At 41.9% G+C, this 26,511-nt stretch overlaps 1 protein-coding gene across 4 annotated transcripts in view; it reads left to right on the top strand.

Moving 5' to 3' along the window:
- LOC106611507 (protein diaphanous homolog 2) overlaps window positions 1-26,511 on the top strand; it is a 686,561-nt gene that overhangs the window by 619,781 nt on the left and 40,269 nt on the right. For 3 of the 4 annotated variants that reach the window (XM_082955835.1, XM_082955836.1, XM_082955837.1), the window contains 2 exons: window positions 6,091-6,189; window positions 9,230-9,280. In XM_082955835.1, the coding sequence (XP_082811961.1) occupies window positions 6,091-6,189; window positions 9,230-9,280 (150 nt within the window). The remainder of the gene's footprint in view (window positions 1-6,090; window positions 6,190-9,229; window positions 9,281-26,511) is intronic. The other variant, XM_082955838.1, reaches the window with a different exon arrangement.

Raw genomic sequence — 26,511 nt, forward strand, 5'->3', positions numbered from 1 at the left:
TGGAGCAGGGGAGGCTGGAGACGGCAGCGACACACAACACAGAATACAGACACGCACGCACGCACACACACACAGGTGATACAGAGAGAGACAGACGAACACAGGCAAATCATAGAGACACACAAGCAATACATAAACACGCAAATAGAGACAGACACACAGACGACGCAAAAAAAAACACAAACACACAATGCACATTTTCCCCCTTCCCACTGATGGAGTTCACTTATTTGTCTTTACACACTCTTATCGGTTTAACTAGGAGATTACCAGTGTGTTCGCTAACACCACGCTGTGGCTGGTAATAATGACGTAAACACTAACCTCATGTTATTATCCTTGTCATTATTTCATTTTATTGTATGACATATAATTATTATTGATATATGTTGATTTAGCATTAGTGATGTTTGCCGCTGCAATGGCTACCAATATAAATCTTGTTATTTATTGCAGAATATGGGCCCTGGTCAAAAGTAGTGCACTAAATAGGGAATAGGGTGCCATTTCGCACCCTATTTGTATTATGTACCGCTACTCAGACCAGACAGAAACGCTCTGCTTAAATTCTGCTTGTTTTCGTCAGTTTTGGTCCCTTCCCTCCAGAGCTGTCGGCGACTGTATGCGAGCCATCAGAAATGTAGTTCTCCATCGATCCCTCTGTATTTCTTCCCCCCAACATGGAGGGAGATGACAGATAGCAAATTGAATTTATGAACAGCCTGTGTTGACACTGCTGCATAATGATAAGAATGCCATCCCTTTGGTGTTTAAGAAGGAAAGCATGGCGACGAATACAGATTGAAACCAAAGTGCGTCCGTTTTTCTTCGGAGGATGAAGTCTGCGTCTCAATTGGCACCATATTCCTTATATGGTGGTTTTTAAAAAAAACATTTTTTTTTTAATCAAGTCTCCATAGGTGGGGAATAGGTTGCCATTTGGGATTCAGAGGAAGTTAACAGATTTTTGTCATGCATCCACATGCAAATCCTTGTATTTATTTTACCTGACGATGTGTATTGGTACACAGTAAAATCTTATATTTGTATTTAATAGAAGTATACTGACAGTAAATGAAGTAGTATAGAGCTACACTGTGGAGGTTTGTGATGATATGTTACAGTGCCTTGCAAAAGTATTCATCCCCCTTGGCGTTTTTCCTATTTTGTTGCATTACAACCTGTAATTTAAATGTATTTTTATTTGGATTTCATGTAATGGACTTACACAAAATAGTCCAAATTGGTGAAGTGGAATGAAAAAAAGTAACTTCTTTCAAAAAATTAGAAATAAGAAAAAACGGAAAAGTGGTGTGTGCATATGTATTCACCCCCTTTGCTATGAAGCCCCTAAATAAGATCTGGTGCAACCAATTACCTTCAGAAGTCACATAATAAGTTGAATAAAGTCCACCTACGTGGAATCTAAGTGTCACATGATCTGTCACATGATCTCAGTATATCTACACCTGTTCTGAAAGGCCACAGAGTCTGCCACAGAGTACCACTAAGGCCACAGAGTACCACTAAGCAAGCGGCACCATGAAGACCAAGGAGCTCTCCAAACAGGTCAGGGACAAAGTTGTGGAGAAGTACAGATCAGGGTTGAGTTATAAAAAAAATATCAGAAACTTTGAACATCCTACAGAGCACCATTAAATCCATTATTAAAACATTGAAAGACTATGGGACCACAACAAACCTACCAAGGGAGTGCTGCCCAACAAAACTCATGGACCAGGCAAGGAGGGCATTAATCAGAGAGGCAACAAAGAGACAAAAGATAACCCTGAAGAATCTGCAAAGCTCGACAGCGGAGTTTGGAGTATCTGTCCATAGGACCACTTTAAGCCATACACTCCACAGAGCTGGGCTTTACAGAAGAGTGGCCAGCGAAAAGACATTGCTTAAAGAACAAAATAAGCAAACACGTTTGGTGTTTGCCAAAAGGTATGTGGGAGACTCCCAAAACATATGGAAGAAGGTACTCTGTTCAGATGAGACTAAAATTGAGCTTTTTGGCCATCAAGGAAAACGCTATGTCTGGCGCAAACCCAACACCTCTCATCACCCCGAGAACACCATGTTTTTCAGGGACTGGAAACTGGTCAGAATTGAAGGATGGCGCTAAATACAGGGAAATTCTTGAGGAAAACCTGTTTCAGTCTTCCAGAGATTTGAGACTGGGACGGAGGTTCACCTTCCAGCAGGATAATGACCCTAAGCATACTGCTAATGCAACACTCGAGTGGTTTAGGGGGAAACATTTAAATGTATTGCAGTGGCCTAGTCAAAGCCCAGACCTCAATCCAATTGAGAATCTGTGGTATGACTTAAAGATTGCTGTACACCAACTTGAAGGAGCTGGAGCAGCTTTGCCTTGAAGAATGGGCAAAAATTCCAGTGGCTAGATGTGCCAAGCTTATAGAGACATACCCCAAGATACTTGCAGCTGCAATTGCTGTACACCCCTACAAAGTATTGACTTTGGGGGTGTGAATAGTTATGCATTCTTTAGATTTCTTTTTTTTCACAATAAAACATATTGATTACTTTCGCAAGCCACTGTAGCTATTAGAGGGGTCTGTCTGGCTCTCTAGTTCATCCTCTCGCTGAACTGGCCCAGAGCAGTCTTGGCTATAGGTCACACTGCATGGCTGACACCAGTCTGTGCTGGAGCACACACACACATAACACGTACATATGCACGCCACGCAAGCACACACACCCCACATAGGCACAAAGACACATGCACACTCACACAACACACACACACACACTCAATTGTGTGAATTGAATTTTCCACTGTGTAAGCATCAGAACGCCCTCTCCCTCTACACAGGCAGCGTTTTAACAACCGCCTTACATCACTGCAATGGGAGACTCTCCCCTGATCAAGACACATAAGGTAGATGGGACTATTAAACAGTGCATTAGACCCGGGGCCTGTCACGTCACGTCTCCCCTGTCTCCAGCTGAATGGCTTCGGACGGGGTGGGGGGAATCCCCAAAGAACAGAGTGTATGTCCCAAACGGCACCCTATTGCCTATATAATTAACTACTTTTGATTATAGCCATATAGGCCCTTTTTAAAAGTAGTGCCCTATATAAGGAATAGGTTGCCATTTAAGACATAGCCAGAGTCACTTCAGCGGCTAATGCAGGCAGAGGACGGCTGTGGATGAAAGCCTCCACTGATCACCATTGAAACATATTATTTCTGTGGCTTACACAGGGGAGCTAAGTGCTCTTTACCAAGATTTAGTGTGGAGCCGGTCAATACCGGGCCGCTCCATCATTGTTCCGTCGATGACACCGGGCTCTGCCTTTGGAAAACATTCCAACCGCCAAACAGCTTAGTACATCCATGGCCCCACTGTGCTACCACAGGAGGGGAAGAGGAGAGGGAGTTTTGGGATAGGCCACTGTCTCTGTCTCTACACATATTAGCACAGTGTGTGCAGTGCATTGCAGTGCATACAGCACAGTACAGCACATGGCTCAGACGGAAGGATTCAGAGAAGACGAAGGATTTGGTCCTATATCTGGGTCATCTATCTTTACCCCCATACTAATGAGTCAGTGGGCCCTCTGTTCATCATTGTGGTCCAGAACAGACACTATTTTAAATTGGGATCATTAAGGTGACTACGCCATCCGTCGTTTGCATACATGGCTGAACTAACATGTGGGTAATGTTTACGGCGAGAGGGGCCGGGGCTTCTTATTTCGCTTCTGGGCATCATGGCAGAGAAGAAACGTTTGTGTCAGCCAGAGTCTGAGGATGGACTTTCAGCAGCACTTTCAGTGAGCATTGATCAATCTTTTGTTTTTCCATTGCGACGTTGTTGGGCGAATTTAATTTAGGAACCGAAGAAGTTGACACTGGGACATAATTAATTTGAGGAAATGCCTCATATTCCACCATTACCATAGAGAAGCTAGACGCACAGTATTATTTTTGTTGGCTTATCCAAGCAACACAACCTCCCAACGATAAATGATTTACAGAAAAAAAGATGTACCCAAGAATAGAAACACATCTTATGTTAATTAGCGACAAACAAACGCTTTATTTGCGCTAATTTCTTTTCTTGATTTGCTCATCTCATTCCCTCTTCCTGAGGCCCTTCCCAAGGGCTATTTTGAAAACCAAAGTGTATGATCTCTCTTTCTATGTGCTTTGTTTAAAAGCCGCCTAGATTAAATCAAGCTTAATTAGACCATCTTGAAACAGAACAAAGCAAAGTCCAAGTAGCTAGTGCTTATCTTCAAATTGGCTCGGCTACACTTTGATAGCCTTGCTAATTGGTTTAAAGCGGGACATGCATTTCACCTGCTTTGCCCTGTATAAACAAGATTGCCAATCTGTATCTAACAGCTATGACACTGAGAACCGCACCGGCTCCCACTTTGTTCATGTTTTTCCGTATCTAGGCGAACCAGGACCTCGACATGAATGCAACGTGTTAAGTCCGGGCAGGTAAACATTTATCTACTGCACCTTGGCTCCTGGAAAACTTTTAGACAGCGCTTGCTTCAGTTTCCTTCTTCTCAGGGACCTAGACATCACACGGGGCCCCTGACAACTTTGATCAATTTGTCCTAGTTCTCGCTTAACTGTAGCCCAATTCATCATCTGTAATGACCAAGGCTTGGGAGCTAGGCTGGGTAGACTGAGTTCAAGACGGAGGATCGCAGACACAAAGAAGCAAAATGACTAAAATGGGAAACATGCTCCCCGGTGACCTGCCAGCGCTCCATTAACAATGTCCTATTGGACCCGACGTTCCACCACAGCCGGCCAGACCTCAGCTCTAATGCCGGAAGCTCATAGCTCAAAGATGAGGCCCCGGCTTCTGAGAATCTCTTAACATCTCCAACTGTGTCCAAACGCTTCTCCTCGACACACTAAATAAAATGTTTAAACAGAAATGTAAATAAAAAGCTCATGCATTTTCGATTATTTGAGAATGATGTCTAAATCCCCACAGCAAACTTCTCTTGATCTGACACATAGCCCACTTAGAAGACGACTGTTGTTTTCCGTGTTCTTGTTCTAGCTCCGCCTCTCTGATTTTGAGCTGTTAAAACCCAGGGCAAATATATTCTGCCGTTTTTTGAATTAGCGAGTCTCATCGATTGCACGGCAGAGAATTACAGAAAAGCTAACCTTTTTGCAGGAGGGTCTGTCTTGAGAATAAGTGATACCCCGCTCGCAGGAAATGTTCTTTCCAAAATGGGTTAAGATGGGCTAAAACCGAAGAAATCGACAAAACTCTTCCCAGCAGTGTAGCACCTCATGAAGCCATTGTACCTGTCTTCCCTCCCTCCCCTCATTCCTTCCTCTGTCCCTGGGTATCAGGTGCCACCTGGGCCCTGGGGATCTTACCAAATGTAACAGTAAGCCCTGGAGCCCGGGCTGCTGGCTCTCTCTCTCTGTCTCTGTAATGTATTTACTAGGGTTCACTATCACATGTTTTAATTAGGGGGTAACAAGGCCCCGGCTCTCTGACAGATTTGCTAACTTCACACATCATGATTAGTTTCCCTCTCCCCAACAATGTACAGTACCTGGCTGTGTGCGTGTGTGCGTGTATGTCTTATATCCCTGGGAGAAGATGGAAGGGGAGGAGAAATACAAGTAAAGTGTCACCATAGGGAAAGGAAGGGAAGAAGAGGGGAGGCTTGAGGACGGGGTAGACCACAGTGAAGTAGGCCTGTGTGTATAGCTGTAGTGCATCTGGAGGAGTAGGTCGTTGAGAGGACTAGTGGAGCGGGGCAAGGCACAGGGTCGTAAAACTCCTTCTGACTGCTCCGGGCCTCTGACATTTCATACCGTATGCAAGCATGTAAATGCACGTGCAGGCACACACAAACACTTACGCATTCAAATACATGCATTGTGGATCCAAAATTTGCATGGATACTGGCTCCCAATTACTTATCCAAACCAATAGGAGAGAGAAGTCTGGCTTGACGAGTCGTACATGTGTGTGCGTGTGTGTGTATTTTAGTGTATGTGTGATTTTATTTTCAGTGTGGGTGTATATCCTCTAACCATATTCTCTGTCTGTCCTGTCCTACAGAGGGAGGAGAGAACGAGACAGGTGTGATGGACAGCTTAATGGAAGCCCTGCAATCCGGAGCGGCGTTCCGCGACCGCCGAAAACGAACCCCGCGCAACGGTAAGGTCCCCCCCACCTCTGGCGAGGTTACTTCCTCCCTCGCTGGCGACCATCTGTGTCCTGCACGGACACAGAGTAACTGCCATACCTCTTTAAACGTTATGTATAACCTGATTCCATCAACACACTCAGTCTCATCCATTGTCCTTCATATGAAAGGAGTGTTGCGGGACCAAGTCGGTATATGCCAAGGGCGGACACATGTCTGTACGCTCATGTTCTTCTGTGTGTGTGTGTGTGGGGGTGGGGCCTTCCCCTCCCCAACACACACACACACTCACTACACACACACACGTGTGCTATCCCCGTGCACTTCATTACACATTCATTGTCACATTGTCATTCATAAGGTGCTGATTACAATAGAAATGGGATGCGAGTGGGGGCTATGGGCTAGAAGTGAGTTAACCTCTTGGGGCTAGGTGGGACGCTAGCGTGCCACCTGTGGTGCACTCCATCAACAGCAGGTGCATTTCAAGAGCGGCAAATTTGAATCCAAATAAATGTCAAAATTCAAATTTTTCAAAAATACAACTATTTTACACCATTTAAAAGATAAACATCTCCTTAATCTAACCACGTTTTACGATTTTAAAAAGGTTTTACGGCGAAAGCATAAATTTAGAGTATGTTAGGACAGTACATTTACAAGAGTTGTGTGTAATGTTTTGTCAAGTCAAAGACAGGGTCACCAAAACCATAAAACCAGCTAAAATGATGCACTAACCTTTTACAATCTCCATCAGATGACACTCCTAGGACATTATGTTAGACAATGCATGCATTTTTAGTTCTATCAAGTTCATATTTATATCCAAAAACAGCGTTTTACTATGGCATTGATGTTGAGGAAATCGTTTCCCTCCAATAACCGGCAGTCAAGTCAGCGTAACAAATTAAATAATTAAAATTAGAAAACATTGGTAAAATATTATATTGTCATTTAAAGAATTATAGATTTACATCTCTTGAACGCAATCAACTTGCCAGATTTAAAAATAACCTTACTGGGAAATCACACTTTGCAATAATCTGAGCACTGCGCCCAGAAAAATACGCGTTGCGATACAGACTAGACGTCATGTTGGGGAGATCTAAAATCGAAAATACTATGTAAATAATCCATTACCTTTGATTCTCTTCATCAGATGTCACTTCCAGGTATCACAGGTCCATAACGAATGTAGTTTTGTTCAAAAAAGCTCATCATTTATGTCCAAAAATCTCCGTCTCGTTAGCACATGATGTAAGCCAGCCGGACTTCTCGTCATGAACGAGGGGAAAAAATATATTTCCGTTCGTTCAAACATGTCAAACGTTGTATAGCATAAATCATTAGGGCCTTTTTTAACCAGAACATGAATAATATTCAAGGTGGACGAATGCATACTCTTTTATAACGTATTGGAACGAGGGTACCCAACATGAACTCGTGCGCCAGGTGTCTAATGGGACATCATCGTTCCATGGCTCTTGTTCGGTCAGATCTCCCTCCAGAAGACTCAAAACACTTTGTAAAGGCTGGTGACATCTAGTGGAAGCAATAGGAAGTGCCAAAATATTCCTAAACCCCTGTGTTTTTCAATGGGATAGGTTTAAAGTCAATACAACACATCAGGTATCCACTTCCTGTCAGAAAATGTCTCAGGGTTTTGCCTGCCAAATGAGTTCTGTTATACTCACAGACACCATTCAAACAGTTTTGGAAACTTTAGAGTGTTTTCTATCCATATATAATAAGTATATGCATATTCTAGTTACTGGGTAGGATTAGTAACCAGATTAAATCGGGTACATTTTTTTTATCCAGACGTGCAAATGCTGCCCCCTAGACCCAACAGGTTAACATAATCCTAATGTTAACATATTCCATCCTGCCATGATGAATGGCCTGTACCCAGGGGGATGGTAAGGTGCCACCTGGTAGAGTTGCCAGGATACATTGATATGCAGGTGGAGGAGCTAGAGGATCTACAGGTGCTGTGATATTCCTGGTGCACTCCCTGCTCCATGCTAATCACTAAACTGTTATCGGGTGTATATTGGGCCTCATTAGGCTTAGGTTAACATAGCTTAGTATGAACAGAGTCGAGTGAGTATGCACAGAGGTTTAGGCCCTGAACCTTGGCACTGAATATGGTAGTAGCTCCCCCTTTCCCTCTGATAGGCTAGGTGTAATTTTCACCACATTGCTCACATCTATACAGTCCTCTCAAATCTATACAAGTCCCTTGGTGGTATGGAGTTAGGAGTTAATTATGGAAGGGCCTATAGTGAAAAGCCTATTTCAGACAAGCATATGTTGTCAAAACTCTTATGGAGCACTCATTCAGTGTTATACCAACAACCTCAACAACAAATAAACCAGCATGTGCACACCGTGACCAACAAAAATTGTCCTAAATTAACAGTCACTATGTGAAAATTACCTGTTAATTTCCCACATTGTCTCTCCTCTTTCTTATCTTGGCCAATCACATCTCCCTACTAGGTCCCATGTCAAGGTTTGTCCAATAAGACCAGGTTATTGAAACAGGGTGTCACAACTCACACTCCTGAGTCCTGCTCTTCTTAGCTTGGCCCGCATTTTGAGCTTGCAGCCAGGCAGTCAGTCATGTGGAGAAAAACACACACACACACAATGCACAAACACATGCACACACAGTACTGTATGCATAGACACACACACACACACACACACACACACACACACACACACACACACACACACACACACACACACACACACACACACTCTCTTCTGATTCACCTGCCCTTCATCTACAATATCTCTCCTACTCTAACATGGTTCACCCAGACTGACACCATGGGAGATACACATGACATGATTCCAAACCAACCCAATCTATTTTCCTTCTCAAGTGTCTTTTTTTCTGTGTGAATGTGAGTTTGTGCTGTTTGTGCCAACACTAAAACTTTTCAGAGTGGATAATTGGTGTCTGATATATTTCTCTCTTTCTCTTCCCCCTCTCCTTGTCCTCCCTTTGTTTTTCTTCTGTTTATTTCGTCATTGTTGCAGGTGATCAAAGTCCATCCAGTCCTGCCTCTCGGTGGCCAGGTGCTAACCATGGTAACACAACCAACGCTGTGTCTGTAGTTTAACCCTGAACCTGCTTCTATGCTGCACTGTACTGTACCACCTCTACTCCTGGCTGTGTAACTTATATGGCTTCTTCCCCCTCCTACTGAACCAGAGCTGGTGCACTCTCTGACAGACTCCTACACTGATCCATGACTTCTCTGATTATTTCTGTGGCGACAGTCAATTAGGTTACATAGTATTATCTTGTTTCGGTCTGATATAGGCTTAGTTGTACACCCTCAATTCAGTGGTGATATCAACTTGACGTGGATACAGACTGATTAGATTGATTTGAATGGTTTGATTAGGTTACATATAGAAGATTGATTATCTCAATAACAGGAATGAATATACAGTTGAAGTCAGAAGTTTACATATACCATCGCCAAAAGATTTAAACTCAGTTTTTCACAATTCCTGGTATTTAATCCTAGTAAAAAAAATCCCTGTCTTAGGTCAGTTAGGATCACCACTTTACTTTAAGATTGTGAAATGTCAGAATAATAGTAGAGAAAATTATTTATATCAGATTTTATTTATTTCATCACATTCCCAGTGGGTCAGAAGTTTACATACACTCAATTAGTATTTGGTAGCATTGCCTTTAAATTGTTTAACTTGGGTCAAACATTTCGGGTAGCCTTCCACAAGCTTCCCACAATAAGTTGGGTGACTTTTGGCTTATTACTCCTGACAGAGCTGGTGTAACTGAGTCAGGTTTGTAGGGCTTTGTGATGGCCACTCCAATACCTTGACTTTGTTGTCCTTAAGCCATTTTGACACAACTTTGAAAGTATGCTTGGGGTCAGTGTCCATTTGGAAGACCCATTTGCGACCTAGCTTTAACTTCCTGACTGATGTCTTGAGATGTTGCTTCAATATATCCACATAATTGTCCTACCTCATGATGCCATCTATTTTGTGAAAGGCACCAGTCCCTCCTGCAGCAAAGCACCCCACAACATGATGCTGCCACCCCGTGCTTCATGGTTGGGATGGTGTTCTTTGGCTTGCAAGCCTCCCCCTTTTTCCTCCAAACACAACGATGGTCATTATGACCAAACAGTTACATTTTTGTTTCATCAGACCAGAGGACATTTCTCCAAAAAGTACGATCTTTGTCCCCATGTGCAGTTGCAAACCGTAGTCTGGCTTTTTTATGGCGGTTTTGGAGCAGTGGCTTCTTCCTTGCTGAGCAGTCTTTCAAGTTACATCGATATAGGACTCGTTTTACTGTGGATATATATACTTTTGTACCTGTTTCCTACAGCATCTTCACAAGGTCCTTTGCTGTTGTTCTGGGATTGATTTGCACTTTTCTCACCAAAGTACGTTCATCTCTAGGAGACAAAACGCGTCTCCTTCCTGAGCGGTATGACGGCTACGTTGTCCCATGGTGTTTATATTCGCGTACTATTGTTTGTACAGATGAACGTGGTACCTTTAGGCGTTTGGAAAAAATAAATTCAGAGGACTTGGCTGATTTCTTTAGATTTTCCCATGATGTCAAGCAAGGAGGTACTGAGTTTGAAGGTATGCCTTGAAATACATCCACAGGTGCACCTCCAATTGACTCAAATTATGTCAATTAGCCTATCAGAAGCTTCTAAAGCCATGACATAATTTTCTGGAATTTTCCAAGCTGTTTAAAGGCACAGTCAACTCAGTGTATGTAAACTTCTGACCCGCTGGAATTGTGATACAGTGAATTATAAGTGAAATAATCTGTCTGTAAACAATTGTTGGAAAAAATACTTGTCATGCACAAAGTAGATGTCCTAACTGACTTGCCAAAACTATAGTTTGTTAACAAGAAATTTGTAGAGTGGTTGAAAAACGAGTTTTAATGACTCCAACCTAAGTATATGTAAACTTCTGACTTCAACTGTAGGCCTCATAGAGATCTGGCCAAATGTAGTGCACTAGCTGATAGGGTTGAATTTTGGATGCACCTCCGACTTGAAAGTAGTGCTCTTTAGCTTCCCTCCGGCTTTGTTAACTCAGTGACTCAAGGTCACTCTGGTTTCTGTTAAGTAGACCAGCCCTTTTATTGTAGATCTACGCTGATAGAGCATGACGTCACATCCTGTCTCGTGGCACTTTTTAGGAAGCGTTTGTCAGCAACACAAGGGCTATAGTTGGCCTTCGTCACTCGCCACACACTGATTTTTTTCGGCATGCTCCATCCCTCGCTCTTTTTTTACAGCCAGGGCTTTAGTCTGGTAAATGTAAAATGTTGCACAATGCGCAAACACCTACAAATACTCCCCTTTAATGGATTCTTGCCTTTGTGTGCCCTGGCCTACTTTGAAACAACTGTCTGTGGTGGAATGTTGTGATTTCTTCCTCCCACCACCTACCTCTCACCACCTACCTCTCTAGTCTGGTACATCTCTGTGGGGTGCATGTTACGCTGTTGACTGTCTTTGCCTTTGTCTCTGCCCGTGTCTCTTCAAGTGTGCGTGTGTGTGCGTGTGTGTGTATTCGTCTTTGTTTGTGTGTGTCTATGACTTTCGCAGTTAAAAAGCAAGCCGAGATCTAGTATTTAAAAAATGTACTTCTTTGCAACTTTAACCTAATAAACGTTTTGTAGGAATGAGGTTTGTGCAGTAGGCACAAATTCATGTTGTTCCTATGACCAGAGAAAGTGAAATATTTATTGATATTAAAATAGATATGACTAGCTGCTAAAAATGAAAGGGCAGGGCTGTTGATACACTTGGCTACTCATTCATTGCAGCTGCAGCGTGAGTGGAAGTAGGGAAAACCACGTTTCATGTTTTGTAAAAATGCTGAATAGAAAGTTAAACATGAACTCACTCATAACAACAGCAGCTCTTTGCAGTATTCTTTGACAATCTCTCTCTGGTCATGGTTTTAGAAGTTATGAAATCTCACGCTAGTATCAAACTTTGCTGTGGGGTCCTAGAAGCTATAGGTACGGTGATCTGAGCTATCCGATTGGCCAGCGGCTTTTCTGCAGAAATGTTTGGTGATCGACTAGGAATGCCTAGTCGATCGACCGGTTGGTGACCACTGGTCTATGTATTTCTGTGTGTGTGTTATTTTCCTTAGTAGCACTCCTGCTTTGTATATGCATTTGACGTTCTGCCCTGTATAGTTATGATAAGCTGTACACAACCCAATGGGCCAATTGTCTCTGTATGTATTCTCTTCGCTTCTTACTGCATGGCACTGCTGAGTCCTCACACTACAGTCCTCACAAATCATGTGAGATATATACAACCCCGCTGCACCCCGATTTGGCAATGCATTATTGTATTCTGATACGTGTGCATGTCTTTCTATTGTCGAGATAGAGGCCTGTATATGATTTGATAAACAGCTGTGTGGATTGTAACCCCATTTGGTTATGAGAGGTATGGTGTAACAGAGAATCCTCTTGACATGTGCAGGCTCCCAAGGATTGTGTGGCAAATGGGTTCTGAAATCAAAGCACCATGCTGTAAAGGAAATTTGGATCAAATGTGTATGTTGCGAGCGGTTAGAGCGCCAATCTTTAGGTGCACTTTGAGGAAAATCCCCAAATGGAACCATATTCCCTATATAGCACACTACTAGGGCCCTGGTCAAAATGAATGCACTACATAGGGAATATGGCTACATTTGGGACGCAATCAGAAATTCACCAGCTGTGAAAATAAACAATTAAGCTCCCCCTGCTACCGACAGTTGAATAGACGATTAAAGGCTCCTTCTCCCGAATCGCTGATTAGCTGTCTTTTGGAGGAGGCTGTTGCTATTTTGGCGACAACGGAGGAGGAAAATTGTCGACATTTGAGTGTCAGCTTTTCGAGAATGATTTCTAGGTCAGAGCAACATCTGTAATATTCGTCTGTCCTTTTCCATTTCTCATCGTTTTCTTTTCTTATTCGTCCCATTATGATACAGAACTGACTCAGAACTTGATAAGAACTTAGCCCAGAAATCCCTCCCTCTCAGAGACAATAGCACTTGTGATAATTTCATGAAGTCCACAGAATCTACTCCTCCTGCTTAGTCATGTCTGTTGTAATCTTACAGTTTTAAAGTGTGATTAACATTTTGACATCCTACAAACGAGCATCATATACAAGAGGAGTTTGTTTACATTGGAGGAGTTCAGTTGAAAGCAGCTTGTCTTTCCTTAATATTGTCAAGATGGAACTGCTCTCCCTCACATTTCCTCAAGAGTCTGTAGGTACATTACGTAGAGACTCGTACATTACCAGAAGGCACCAATCACGATTAACCCTAAAAGTGCCAAAATATGTTTTTCTTAAAAAAGGGGTCATTTTTTACACCAAATTGGTAATGATTGCAGAGACGCTGTCTTTCAATTAGTAACACTTTTTATTTTATGAACCTTTTGAAACACAAAAATTCCCCCCAAAAAGCATATATTTAAACTTAAAATGTATAGTTAAATTTGATTTAAAAAAAGAGTATGTTTTTCATGTTTTGAACAGGTATTTACAGTATCAGTTTCATCCATAGCCATTTGTTATGAAAATACAGTATGTCTGTTATTCATTCACATTGTTATGATTCTGTGATACTCAGCGGCTGAGAAATTGTCGATTGAGCTAACATGTGCCAGCATCCCTTGTAGAGTCCATAGGCTGATTAATTGAGGCTGTTCTGAGGGTGCTCCTAATGTTTTGTGCACTCAGTGTATATAGCTTACATAACCAACAACATACATTGGTATATACAGTGCGTTCGGAAAGTATTCAGATCCCTTGACTTTTTGCACATTTTGTTAACCTGTTGGGGCTAGGGGGCAGTATTTTCACGGCTGGATAAAAAAACGTACCCGATTTAATCTGGTTACTAATCCTACCCAGTAACTAGAATATGCATATACTTATTATATATGGATAGAAAACACCCTAAAGTTTCTAAAACTGTTTGAATGGTGTCTGTGAGTATAACAGAACTCATTTGGCAGGCAAAACCCTGAGACAGATTCTGACAGGAAGTGGATATCTGATGTGTTGTATTACCTTTAAACCTATGCCATTGAAAAACACAGGGGCTGAGGAATATTTTGGCACTTCCTATTGCTTCCACTAGATGTCACCAGCCTTTACAACGTGTTTTGAGTCTTTTACTGTGAGATCTGACCGAACAAGAGCCATGGAACGGTGATGGCCGATTAGACTCTGGCGCGCGAGTTCATGTTGGGTACCCTCGTTCCAATACGTTATAAAAGAGAATGCATTCGTCCACCTTGAATATTATTCATGTTCTGGTTAAAAAAGGCCCTAATGATTTATGCTATACAACGTTTGACATGTTTGAACGAAAGTAAATATATTTTTTCCCCTCGTTCATGAAGTGAAGTCCGGCGGGCTTAGATCATGTGCTAACAAGACGGAGATTTTTGGACATAAATGATGAGCTTTTTTGAACAAAACTACATTCGTTATGGACCTGTGATACCTGGAAGTGACATCTGATGAAGAGAATCAAAGGTAATGGATTATTTACATAGTATTTTCGATTTTAGATCTCCCCAACATGGCGGCTAGTCTGTATCGCAACGCGTATTTTTCTGGGCGCAGTGCTCAGATTATTGCAAAGTGTGATTTCCCAGTAAGGTTATTTTTAAATCTGGCAAGTTGATTGCGTTCAAGAGATGTAAATCTATAATTCTTTAAATGACAATATAATATTTTACCAATGTTTTCTAATTTTAATTATTTAATTTGTGGTGCTGACTTGACTGCCGGTTATTGGAGGGAAACGATTTCCTCAACATCAATGCCATAGTAAAACGCTGTTTTTGGATATAAATATGAACTTGATAGAACTAAAAATGCATGCATTGTCTAACATAATGTCCTAGGAGTGTCATCTGATGGAGATTGTAAAAGGTTAGTGCATCATTTTAGCTGGTTTTATGGTTTTGGTGACCCTGTCTTTGACTTGACAAAACATTACACACAACTCTTGTAAATGTACTGTCCTAACATACTCTAAATTTATGCTTTCGCCGTAAAACCTTTTTGAAATCGTAAAACGTGGTTAGATTAAGGAGATGTTTATCTTTCAAAGGGTGTAAGATAGTTGTATGTTTGAAAAATGTGAATTTTGACATTTATTTGGTTTCAAATTTGCCGCTCTTGAAATGCACCTGCTGTTGATGGAGTGCACCACGGGGGGGACGCTAGCGTCCCACCTAGCCCATAGAGGTTAAATTACAGCCTTATTCTAAAATTGATTAAATTGTTTTTTTACCCTCATCAGTCTACACACAATACCCCATAATGACAAAGCAAAAAACAGGTTTTTAGAAAATGTCGCAAATTTATAAAATTTTAAACTGAAATATCACATTTACATAAGTATTTAGACCCTTTACTCAGTACTTTCTTGAAGCACCTTTGGCAGCGATTACAACCTTGAGTCTTCTTGGTTATGATGCTACAAGCTTGGCACACCTGTATTTGGGGAGTTTCTCCCATTTCTCTCTGCAGATCCTCTCAAGCTCTGTCAGGTTGGATGGGGAGTGTTGCTGCATAGTGATTTTGAGGTCTCTCAAGAGATGTTCGATCGGGTTCAAGTCTGGGCTCTGGCTGGGCCACTCAAGGACATTCAGAGAGATTTTTCCCGAAGCCTGCATTGTCTTGGCTGTGTGCTTAGGGTAGTTGTCCCATTGGAAGGTGAACCTTAGCCCCAGTTTGAGTTCCTGAGAACTCTGGAACAGGTTTTCATAAAGGATCACAGTACTTTGCTCCATTCATCTTTCCCTCAATCCTGACTAGTCGCCCAGTCCCTGCCACTGAAAAACATCCCCACAGCATGATCAGGCCACCATGCTTCACCGTAGGGATGATGCCAGGTTTCCTCCAGATGTGACGCTTGGCATTCAGGCCAAATAGTTTAATCTTGATTTCATCAGACCAGAGAATCCTTTTTTTAGTCCTTTAGGTGCCTTTTATCAAACTCCAAGCGGGCTGTCATGTGCCTTTTTCTGAGAAGTGGCTTCCGTCTGGCCACTCTACCGTAAATACCTGATTGGTGGAATGCTGCAGAGATGGTTGTCCTTCTGGAAGGTTCTCCCATCTCCACAGAGTAACACTACAGCTCTGTCAGATTGACCATCGGTTTCTTGGTCACCTCCCTGACCAAGGCCCTTTTCCCCCGATTGCTCAGTTTGGCCGGGCGGCCAGCTCTAGGAAGAGTCTTGGTGGTTCCAAACTTCTTCCATTTAAGAATGATGGAGGCCACTGTGTTCTTGGGGACCTTCAATGCTGCTTAAATGTTTTGTTACCTTTCCCCAGATCTATCCCTCGACACAATCCTATCTCGGAGCTCTACGGACAATTCCTTCGCCCTCGTGGCTTGGTTTTTGCTCTGACATGCACTGTCAACTGTGGGACCTTATATAGACAAGTGTGTGCTTTTCAAATAATTTCCAATCAATTGAATTTACCACAGGTGGACTCCAGTCAAGTTGTAGAAACATTTCAAGGATGATCCATGGAAACAGGATGCACCTGAGCTCATTTTCGAGTCTCATAGCAAAGGGTCTGAAAACGTATGTAAATATGTTTTTTCCATTCACATTTTTTATAAATTAGCACATTTTTCTAAAAACCCATTTTTGCTTTGTTATTATGGGGTGTAGATTGATGAGGAAAATTATTTTTTAATCCATTTTAAATAAGGCTGTAACTTAACAAAATGTGGAAAAAGCCAAGGGGTCTGAATACTTTCCAAATGAACTATAGATAACCTACATAACAACATACATTGGTATATACATAGGCTACATAACCAACAACAACATATAGAACAGGAGAGATTGTTAAATCTCTAATTAAACAATTAGAATTTGTAGTTCACTTCCTGAATGGACTGAATTAAAATAGGCCCCAACCCTGTTGCATACAAGAGCTCATCAAACCTCAACACTGATGTTCACACGAATATGGGCAAATAAGAGCATGGGGAGTTTTGTTCTCAAAAGCCCCCTCTTTCCCCCCCACTCTGGTGTGTTGATACCCGGTATATAACCCAAGAGATTGGTTGGTAAGAGAGAGGCATGGAGCCGGCTCGTACATCCTCTCACCATCGATTGGTCTGTGATGAAAGCCACAGACTCAGTAGCTCTTTTATACGGGCATCTCCCAAAAGGCACATCAATCAGATTTCAAAAGAGGATGGGAGCCAATCGGTATTTATTTACTGCCCATTTTCAAAGTCATTACGATGTCCCTAACCAGTACTATCCCCTCCTCTGACTCTCTGGATTCACCTTCACTGTTTTGTCCCTCAAAACTGTGTGCATGTATGAGCGTGTGTGTGTGTGTGTGTGTGTGTGTGTGTATGTGCGTCCATGTGTGTGTGTCCTTCCACTAGCCTCATAAGGGCCTCTTTGACATTGAATGGACAGAGATCATCTTTCCTCCATTAAAAACCAGAAGAGATGCTGTGATATAACGCTTGTCACAGTTATGGGATTTCAGGACCCAACCGCCTAATCTCACTGGTCTAGCCGTTAATTCACCCAGGCAAGAGGGGAGAGCTGGCCCCCTGTAAATTTAATGAAGATTAAATTACCTATTTTCAGTCATGACATTTTTAAGGGGAGAAAGGGATGAATCTGCAAAGAAGCAAATGAAAGAGAGGGGAGAGAGTAGCGGGAAGAGAAAGCTGGACACCGCTAAAGGATTTTTTTTCTCCTCTTTTATTATTCACATCATCGTGTTGTAAATTATCTCTCAATACCAAATGCCTTAGGTTGTCCCTACTAATGGGCCTGTGTACTGGATGGCTATGTTCTTTTGAGCTAGTGATCCACCGTTTGTTACTTAAATGAATAAATGCTATTGTACCACGTAGATGTGAGGGTGTTCGCAATTCCTTTAGCAAGTCATTTCCTCTCACATATATGTTCTGGTGTATGTCTCTTTATCGCTCCCTTCCTTTCTTTCATTATGTCTCCCACTCTCTGGCTTGTGCTCCCTCGCGGTCTCAGACACACGTAGACACATAAACATTTACACAGGTGCATGTACTGTAAACGCACACACACTCACACACACACGTTATGTTCTTCTATCCTCGCGGGGACCTAAAATGTATTTCCATTCGAAATCCTATTTTCCCTAACCCTACCCTTTCCTTTACCCTTACCTTAACCCTAACCGTAACCCAAACCATAAACCTAACTCCTAACCCTAATCACTAACCCATTACCCTAACCCTAATTGTAACCCTAATTGTAACCCTATCCCTAAACCTAACCCCTAAGCTTAAAATAGCCTTTGTCCTTATGGGGACATGAGAAAGGACCCCACAAGGCAGAATTTTCCTTGTTTTACTATCCTTGTGGGAATTTAGGGGATTTTAGGTCCCCACAAGGATAGAATAACCAACCCCCCCCCCCCACACACACACACACACACACACATACACACACTGTCATATTGGGGCTGTTGCTATTTAGCACCTCGCTGTTGGCAGACTAAAGCCCCTGCCTCCGCCCCTCCACCTCAGGGTGTTGATAGAAGTTATTCATTTGGTGGCGGCCCCCGGGGCCACTGCTAAAGGAAGTGGAGCTAACGTGACTTGCTAGAGCCGATGGGACCTGGAATGTAGTGTGCTTGGCTATGGACTGGGGATGGCTTAGTAGAAGAGAGGCTCTGTGGAGAAGGCCGCTTGAACCCTATCACCTGCTCGTGATAGATAAAGGATACTTATCAACAGCCGAAAGGAAGAGGCTAGATAGAGGAGAGACTGAAGGATCGGAGGCCCGACAGACCGTCGGTTTGATGTCCGAGGGTGGATGTGCTTCACTTCTATTGTCCCCCTCTGTTCTTCTCACAGACCCAAAGGACCTTCCGCCCAGAAAAAATCAATTTGACAGGCCTAGCGAAATACCATCATGGAAATATAGATGAGGATTTTATGTGCCGTTTGAGTACCCCCGCCGCATAACTGATCTACCGTTTTACTCCGCCAGTCGAGCTGGAGTGGACAGTTAAAACGAGCCTAGTGTGACACAAGATACATTTTTTGAGGATAAATCAAATTTCAATAAAAGGTTGGACTTTCTGAATGGCATGCCGAAGACGACCACATCTCCAGCCATGCATTATACGGTTCCTACAAGAGGCTTTTGACCTTCGTTAAGGGTCCCATCTAGGTGCCCGCCTCCTCTCATACTGTGTCCATATGACGCAGACCCCTCTGTGTGTACACTTACAATGGCAGGCCTTACTCCCTGCCTGTGTGTTTCGTGAATACCCTTTCAGTTTTCTGTGAAATGCGGTTTATACCCCATCTCCTATTTTTTTTATCTAAAGCATTGCAATACAGCAGCATTTCCCACTTCTCTATCCACTCTCCAAATACTCCCAATACAGCATTGGTCCTCAAATATGTGGGCAGATCTTGGAAAAGGTCATCTGAAGTGTAAATTGTCAATATCGGATCAATTTGGGAGGGCAAATATTCTTCTGAGCCCCCGTAATTGAAGGTTTTATCTTATTTTTACCCTGGCACATTCGCACAATAGGATTGATTTCACTCATTGTGTGATGAATTCCTAATAGACCTATAACTCTCAGCTGCTAAAAGCAAAGGGGAATCACTTTAAGAGAAGAAAAAACTGAGACGGCATAGAGAGCCGTATGAACCAACCAACTGACTGTCCTCAGGGCTGAAAAATCGGCCTCATAATATTCCAATGGAATCTCCGCAGCTATCATACTTAGCCTTTTGAAGGATGGAAAGTTCCCTTGGACAAATTAAACCTTACTCATCGCCTATTAGAGCCGAGAGAGAGCGAAGAGGTTCTAATAATAATCGGCAGTAGAATAAATAAAGGCTCTCCACAATGAGATGTAGTTATGTTCCGTGACAATGAGAGGCGATTGCACCCTTTTAATGCTATTTCCCACTGTCATTTCCCCTATATATTTTTTTTTTCTCATCTCCAAATGGCGAGGTGGCCATTACCCACAGACAAATAGCATCTGGGTGGTGTTTGCATTGGAGTGTCAGCCATTATCCATGATCTGTCAGGCGCCATAGCACAGAATTAATATTTTAGTTTTCCATTTGGCGGGCTGGATGGCGTGTAATAAGGAAGCATAGGGTGGTGTAGAAAATTCAGACATTTTGTTACATGTCTGAGGTTGTTCGCGAGCTGCAAAATTGTGTCTTGATCGGCAGATTTGTTCGATTAGCAGATCATAGGATTGTGCCGTTACAAATTAGGTGATATTCAAATCTTAGTTTGTTCCAAAGCTCTAATTGGCAGAAGTCACACTTACCAACGGTATAATGACAACATGAGGGTAGCTTTGTTTGTTCGGATTCACAAGTCCACAGGTAAATGAAAGGTCCAGCTAAAACAATCAATTATAATTTTGTATCTATTTTCTCTAAATAACTTTTTTTTAGGTGGGGGGGTCTTTTTTTTTTTTGGTGTATAAAATCGTGCACAAAGCCATGCAATCGACATAGACAAACATTGGCAGTAGAATGGCCTTACTGAAGAGCTCATTGACTTTCAATGTGGCACCGTCATAGAATGCCACCTTTCCAACAAGTCAGTTCGTTGAATTTCTGCCCTGCTAGAGCTGCCCTGGTTAAATGTAAGTGCTGTTATTGTGAAGTGGAAATGTCTAGGAGCAACAATGGCTCAGCCTTGAAGTGGTATGACACACAAGCTCACAGAACTGGTCCACCGAGTGCTGAAGCGCGTGACGCGTAAAAATGATCTATCCTCGGTCGCAACACTCACTACCGAATTCCAAACTGTCTCTGGAAGCAAACTCAGCACAAGTACTGTTCGTCGGAGCTTCATGAAATGGGTTAACATGTACGAGCAGCCTCACACAAGCCTAAGATCAACATGTGCAATGCCAAGCGTCGGCTGGAGTTGTGTAAAGAGCGCCGCCATTGGAAACGCGTTCTCTGGAGTGATGTATCACGCTTCACCATCTGGCAGTCCGACGGACGAATCTGGGTTTGGCGGATGCCAGGAGAACGCTATCTGCCCCACAGCATAGTGCCAACTGTGAAGTTTGTTGAAAGAGGAGTAAGGCCCCTTAGTTCCAGTGAAGGGAAATCTTAATGCTACAGCATACAATGGCATTCTATAGGATTCTGTGCTTCCAACTTTGGGGCAACAGTTTGGGGAAGGCCTTTTCCTGTTTCAGCAGGACAATGCCCCCGTGCACAAAGCGAGGTCCATACAGAAATGGTTTGTTGAGATCGATGTGGAAAAACTTGACTGGCCAGCACAGAGCCCTGAACTCAACCCCATCAAGCCCTTTGGGATGAAATGAAACGTCGACTGCGAGCCAGGCCTAATCGCCCAACATCAGTGTTCGACCTCACTAATGCTCTTGTGGCTGAATGGAAGCAATTCCCCGCAGTAATGTTCCAACATTAGAGGAAAGCCTTCCCAGAAGAGTGGAGGCTGTTATAGCGGCAAAGGTGGGACCAACTCCATAATAATGACCATGATTTTGAAATGAGATGTTCGACGAGCAGGTGTCCATATACTTTTGGCCATGTAGTGTATATAATTTTAAATATATATGTATTTTTTAATATATATTTTCCTTTCCCTATCACCCCTCCCCTAATTGGAGTAAACTAATGGAAAGCAACAATTAGGCTTCTACTTCCAGCTTATTCATACTATATACATTTTATGTACACAGTACATTTTAAATGACTTATCTTTTGTTTGTTTTTAGTCCCATCCTTCAGCTACCCTCAACCCTTCCCATCTATCTCTGAACACCATCCAGTTTTGATTTATATTTGCCAAATACAGTACCAGTAAAACGTTTGGACACACCTACTCATTCCAGTGTTTTTCTTAGTTTTTACTATTTTCTACATTGTAGAATAATAGTGAAGACATCAAAACTATGTAATAACACATATGGAATCATGTAATAACCCAAAAAGTGTTAAACAAATCAAAATATATTTTATATTTGAGATTCTTCAAAGTAGCCACCCTTTGTCTTGATGACAGCTTCACACACCATTGGAGTTAACAAGTAAATGTTGAAATTCTTCAGCCATTCCTGAACCTGCGACCAAAAACAAGCTACACATGATGAATGATTCTGTCTCTTGCAGCAAAATCTGCAGAGCTGGGATGGTTGTATCCCCCCATATACCCCACATATAACATTTTGTTGGCTGCAAGAATTTTGTCTAATAATTGAAATTGAAAAACTCTACGTTTTGAATCCGGCATTGTTTTGTGCATCAGTTCATGAACCATGTAATCGGTACATCGAAAATCTCTTCCCAACTATTTTGCCATCTGTGTGGCACAGCTGTACATTTTTAGATACTTAAATGAAACTGGTATACTTTTTTATTTATCTATTTTTGTCTTTTTACCAAATTTGTCTTTTTACCAAATAATGCTGCAATTAGTTAGTTGTAATTTTGGAGAGAGCAGAAATGTCCATATATTTTTGTTAGCTGTGTCAGCAGGAATGTGGATGCTCTTCTTTACGTTTATTTAACTCAAAAGAGAACACCAAAATAATAAATAACAAATACTCACGATCAACACAACAGTCTCGTTAGGCTCACACACGCTAAACAAGAAACAATCTCCCACAAAATACAAACCCAAACACACCCTAATATATAGGACTCTCAATCAAAGGCAAAGAGACAACACCTGCCTTCAATTGAGAGTCCCAATCCCAATTAACTAAACATAGAAACAGACTGACTAGACTAAACATAGAAATACATGAATATGACACAGTGCCCAAAAACCCCGGAATACATAAATCAAATGCCCTTCTACAACAACCACCACCCCGAACCACATAAAACAAATACCCTCTGCCACGTCCTGACCAAACTACAATAACAATTAACCCTTATACTGGTCAGGACGTGACAAGCTGCATGTGTGACATAACTCCACCAGTCCTACTTATAATTTACAAAGATTATACCACTTTTTTTTCTTTATTAAAAAACAATGTTTTTTTCATCAATCATATTTGAGCTTAACCGTAATATTTGTTCTGTCTTTTCTGGTAGATTAAACTGAAATTGCAACCAACTTTCTATGGATTGTTTTAAAAATAGCTAGATTTAGGAGATTTTTTTCATTTTCAAATAACCCAAAAGGGAAAGATTGCGATATGAATAAAGGGAAAAAGGCCATTCTTGCTAATCTGCTCAAGAACCAGTTCGGACTTAAGTAAAGCTTTTGCATAACTGAAGCCTTTAGTGAGAGATCTAATGCTTTAATATAATTTCTGCCCTCCGAATTCATATTAATTCTCTAAAGAACTTTGTGGCATATCTGTGTAGATATTCCTAAACAACAAACCCGACGATAGCCATAGTAAAGTCAAAAGGTATACGTTAATGTCATATATACAGTGCATTCGAAAAGTATTCAGACCCCTTTACTTTTTCCACATTTTGTTAAGTGACAGCTTTATTCCAAAAAATGTTTTATCCTCATCAATCTACACACAATACCCCAAAATGACAAAACGAAAACAGGTTTTAGACATTTTTGCAATTGTATTAAAATAAAAAAACAGAAATACCTTATTTATATACACCGCCATTCAAGCATTTGTGGGTTCGATTACAGGCTCAAAATGGCCAGAAACAAAAATCTTTCTTCTGAAACTCGTCTGTCTATCCTTGTTCTGAGAAATGAAGGCTATTCCATGCGAGAAATTACCAAGAAACTGAAGATCAACGCTGTGTACTACTCCCTTCAAAGAACAGTGCAAACTGTCTCTAACCAGAATAGAAAGACGAGTGGGAGGCCCCGGTGCACAACTGAGCAAGAGGATAAGTACATTAGAGTGTCTAGTTTGAGAAACAGACGCCTCACAAGTCCTCAACTGGCAGCTTCATTAAATAGTACCTGCAAACACCAGTCTCAACGTCCAGTGTCTGTGTTCTTTTGCCCATCTTAATATTTTATTTTTATTGGCCAGTCTGAGATATGGCTTTTTCTTTGCAACACTGCCTAGAAGGCCAGCATCCCGGAGTCGCCTCTTCACTGTTGACATTGAGACTGGTGTTTTGCGGGTACTATTTAATGAAGCTGTGAGTTGAGGACTTGAGGCATCTGTTTCTTGATACCGATCAAACAACTCTGGAGAGATCTGAAAATAGGTGTGCAGCGACGATCCCCATCCAAACAGACAGAGCTTGAGAGGATCTGCGGAGAAGAATGGGAGAAACTCCCCAAATACAGGTGTGCCAAGCTTGTAGCGTCAAACCCAAGAAGACTTGAGGCTGTAATCGCTGCCATTGGTGCTTGAAGAAAGTACTGAGTAAAGGGTCTGAATACTTATGGAAATGTGATATTTAAGTTTTTATTTTTAATAAATGTGCAAAAATGTTTAAACACCTGTTTTTGCTTTGTCATTATGGGGTATTATGTGTCGATTGTTTTGGGGAAAAACACAATTTAACCCATTTTAGAATAAGGCTGTAACGTAACAAAATGTAGAAAAAGTACTCAGTACTTTCCAAATATACTATCTGTTTACCCATAACATTTTTAACAGTCCAATATTTTGAGTTTTTACCATCTCCCATTTTTCTTTGGTTACGAAACATCTATCAGCATATTGATTACAAGCCTATTATTTGACTTGTGTTGTTCTTTGAATGATGCCCTGCAATATGCCTGTTAATTACATGTAATTAAGTGAACCACCTGGGCCTCTTAATGCTCACGTCTGAAAGGTATAATAACTCCTGACAATGTGAACACAACTCCTGTCTGCTCCCTGCAGTGCAGTAAGCACAGGCAATCTGGACAGATTGTTTACACTGGAGAGTCAGTCAGTTATCCTGGTCCCAGATATGTTTGTGCTGTCTTGCCATACAGCTATAGAAATTGGCTATACTGCACAAAGAGATCTGGGACCATGCTATCAGTGAGTATTAGCATTAGGAATTTAGTTTTAATGTTCTAATAGGGGCAACTTTATATCTGACCTGTGGCATTATAATAGCATTCTTGGTTGTAGATAAGGGTAGCGATACATTAGACTGAGCACCGAGCAGTAGATCTCCCCTAGAGGATCCTCTAATTAACTTAATCTATTTTGCCTCAATACACATCACAAGTAGCAAAACAGATGTTGAGCTGTTAAATGTATCATATTTACAAACAGATGTGAAATATGTCTCAGGTACTAGGGGGATGTTTGCACTATTAATCAAGTGTAGCCTTTTAATTTAGTCTTTAAAAGTTCAATGAAAGTGTGCAATGATAAAAATTCACAAGGTGTTTTAAGGTCACAATTGGGATACATTCAGCTGGTTGGTGTAAGTGTTTGTGTGTGACAGAGACAGAGACAGACCACTGGCTTTCAAAGGCCTGACAACTGTACAAACCCAATGACACAGAGAAAGAACATTAACGTCACTGCCCGCGTGTGGTAGCACTTCTGTTTAGTCAGGCAGGGATAAAAGATAGAGAGAGAGGAGGGTTGGAAGGAAGGAAAAAAGAAAGGAGAGAGCTAGAGGGAGTTGAGTACTAGTTGAGTACTAGGAGAGTAAGAGAGAGAGCTAGAGAGGGGATGGGTGGAAGGGAGGAAAGAGTAAGAGAGAGGGAGACCTAGAGAGAGATAGAGAGGAGGGGAGGAGAGGGTAAGAAAGGATAAGAAAGGGTAGGGTAAGGGGCAAGAAAGAGAAAGAGTAAGAGGGAAAGAGAGACAGGGGGAATGAGTGCTTAGGGTTCAAGATGGAGATTGAGAGAGAGAAAGGGGCCATTGTCGGGTGGCAGAGGAGGAGAGAAAGACGGACAGAGAGAAACACAGAGTTAAACCAAGCAAGAGAGAGAGAGAGAGCAACAGCGATAGTGAGGGGAGGGTAAAAAGAAGTCAGCAGTGAAGGCTGCCTTAATGTGGAGAGCCCTCGCGTTGGTTTGTTCGGCAGAGAGACATCGGCAAGAATCTCTGTGCCCACCCAGGCACTCCAAGCGTCATTGTGCCTGATATCGCTCCATCACTAATGCTGACGGATGCCCATTTGCGAGTCTGCATGCATTTATTTATTTATCTGTTTATTTGTGTCAAGGTTATTTATTGATGGGGCTCGAGGATGTGACGGCAAATGTCCATTTGTGCAGTGAAAGAACGAGCGAGAGAAAGTGAGAGAAAGAGAGTGTGCCTAAGTGTGTGCAACATTTACACTCGAATGAATGGCCCCGTCTGTCG

The sequence above is a fragment of the Salmo salar genome, chromosome 09 (genome assembly GCF_965601325.2).
Source record: "Salmo salar chromosome 09, fSalSal1, whole genome shotgun sequence".
NCBI classification, from domain to species: Eukaryota; Metazoa; Chordata; class Actinopteri; order Salmoniformes; family Salmonidae; genus Salmo; species Salmo salar.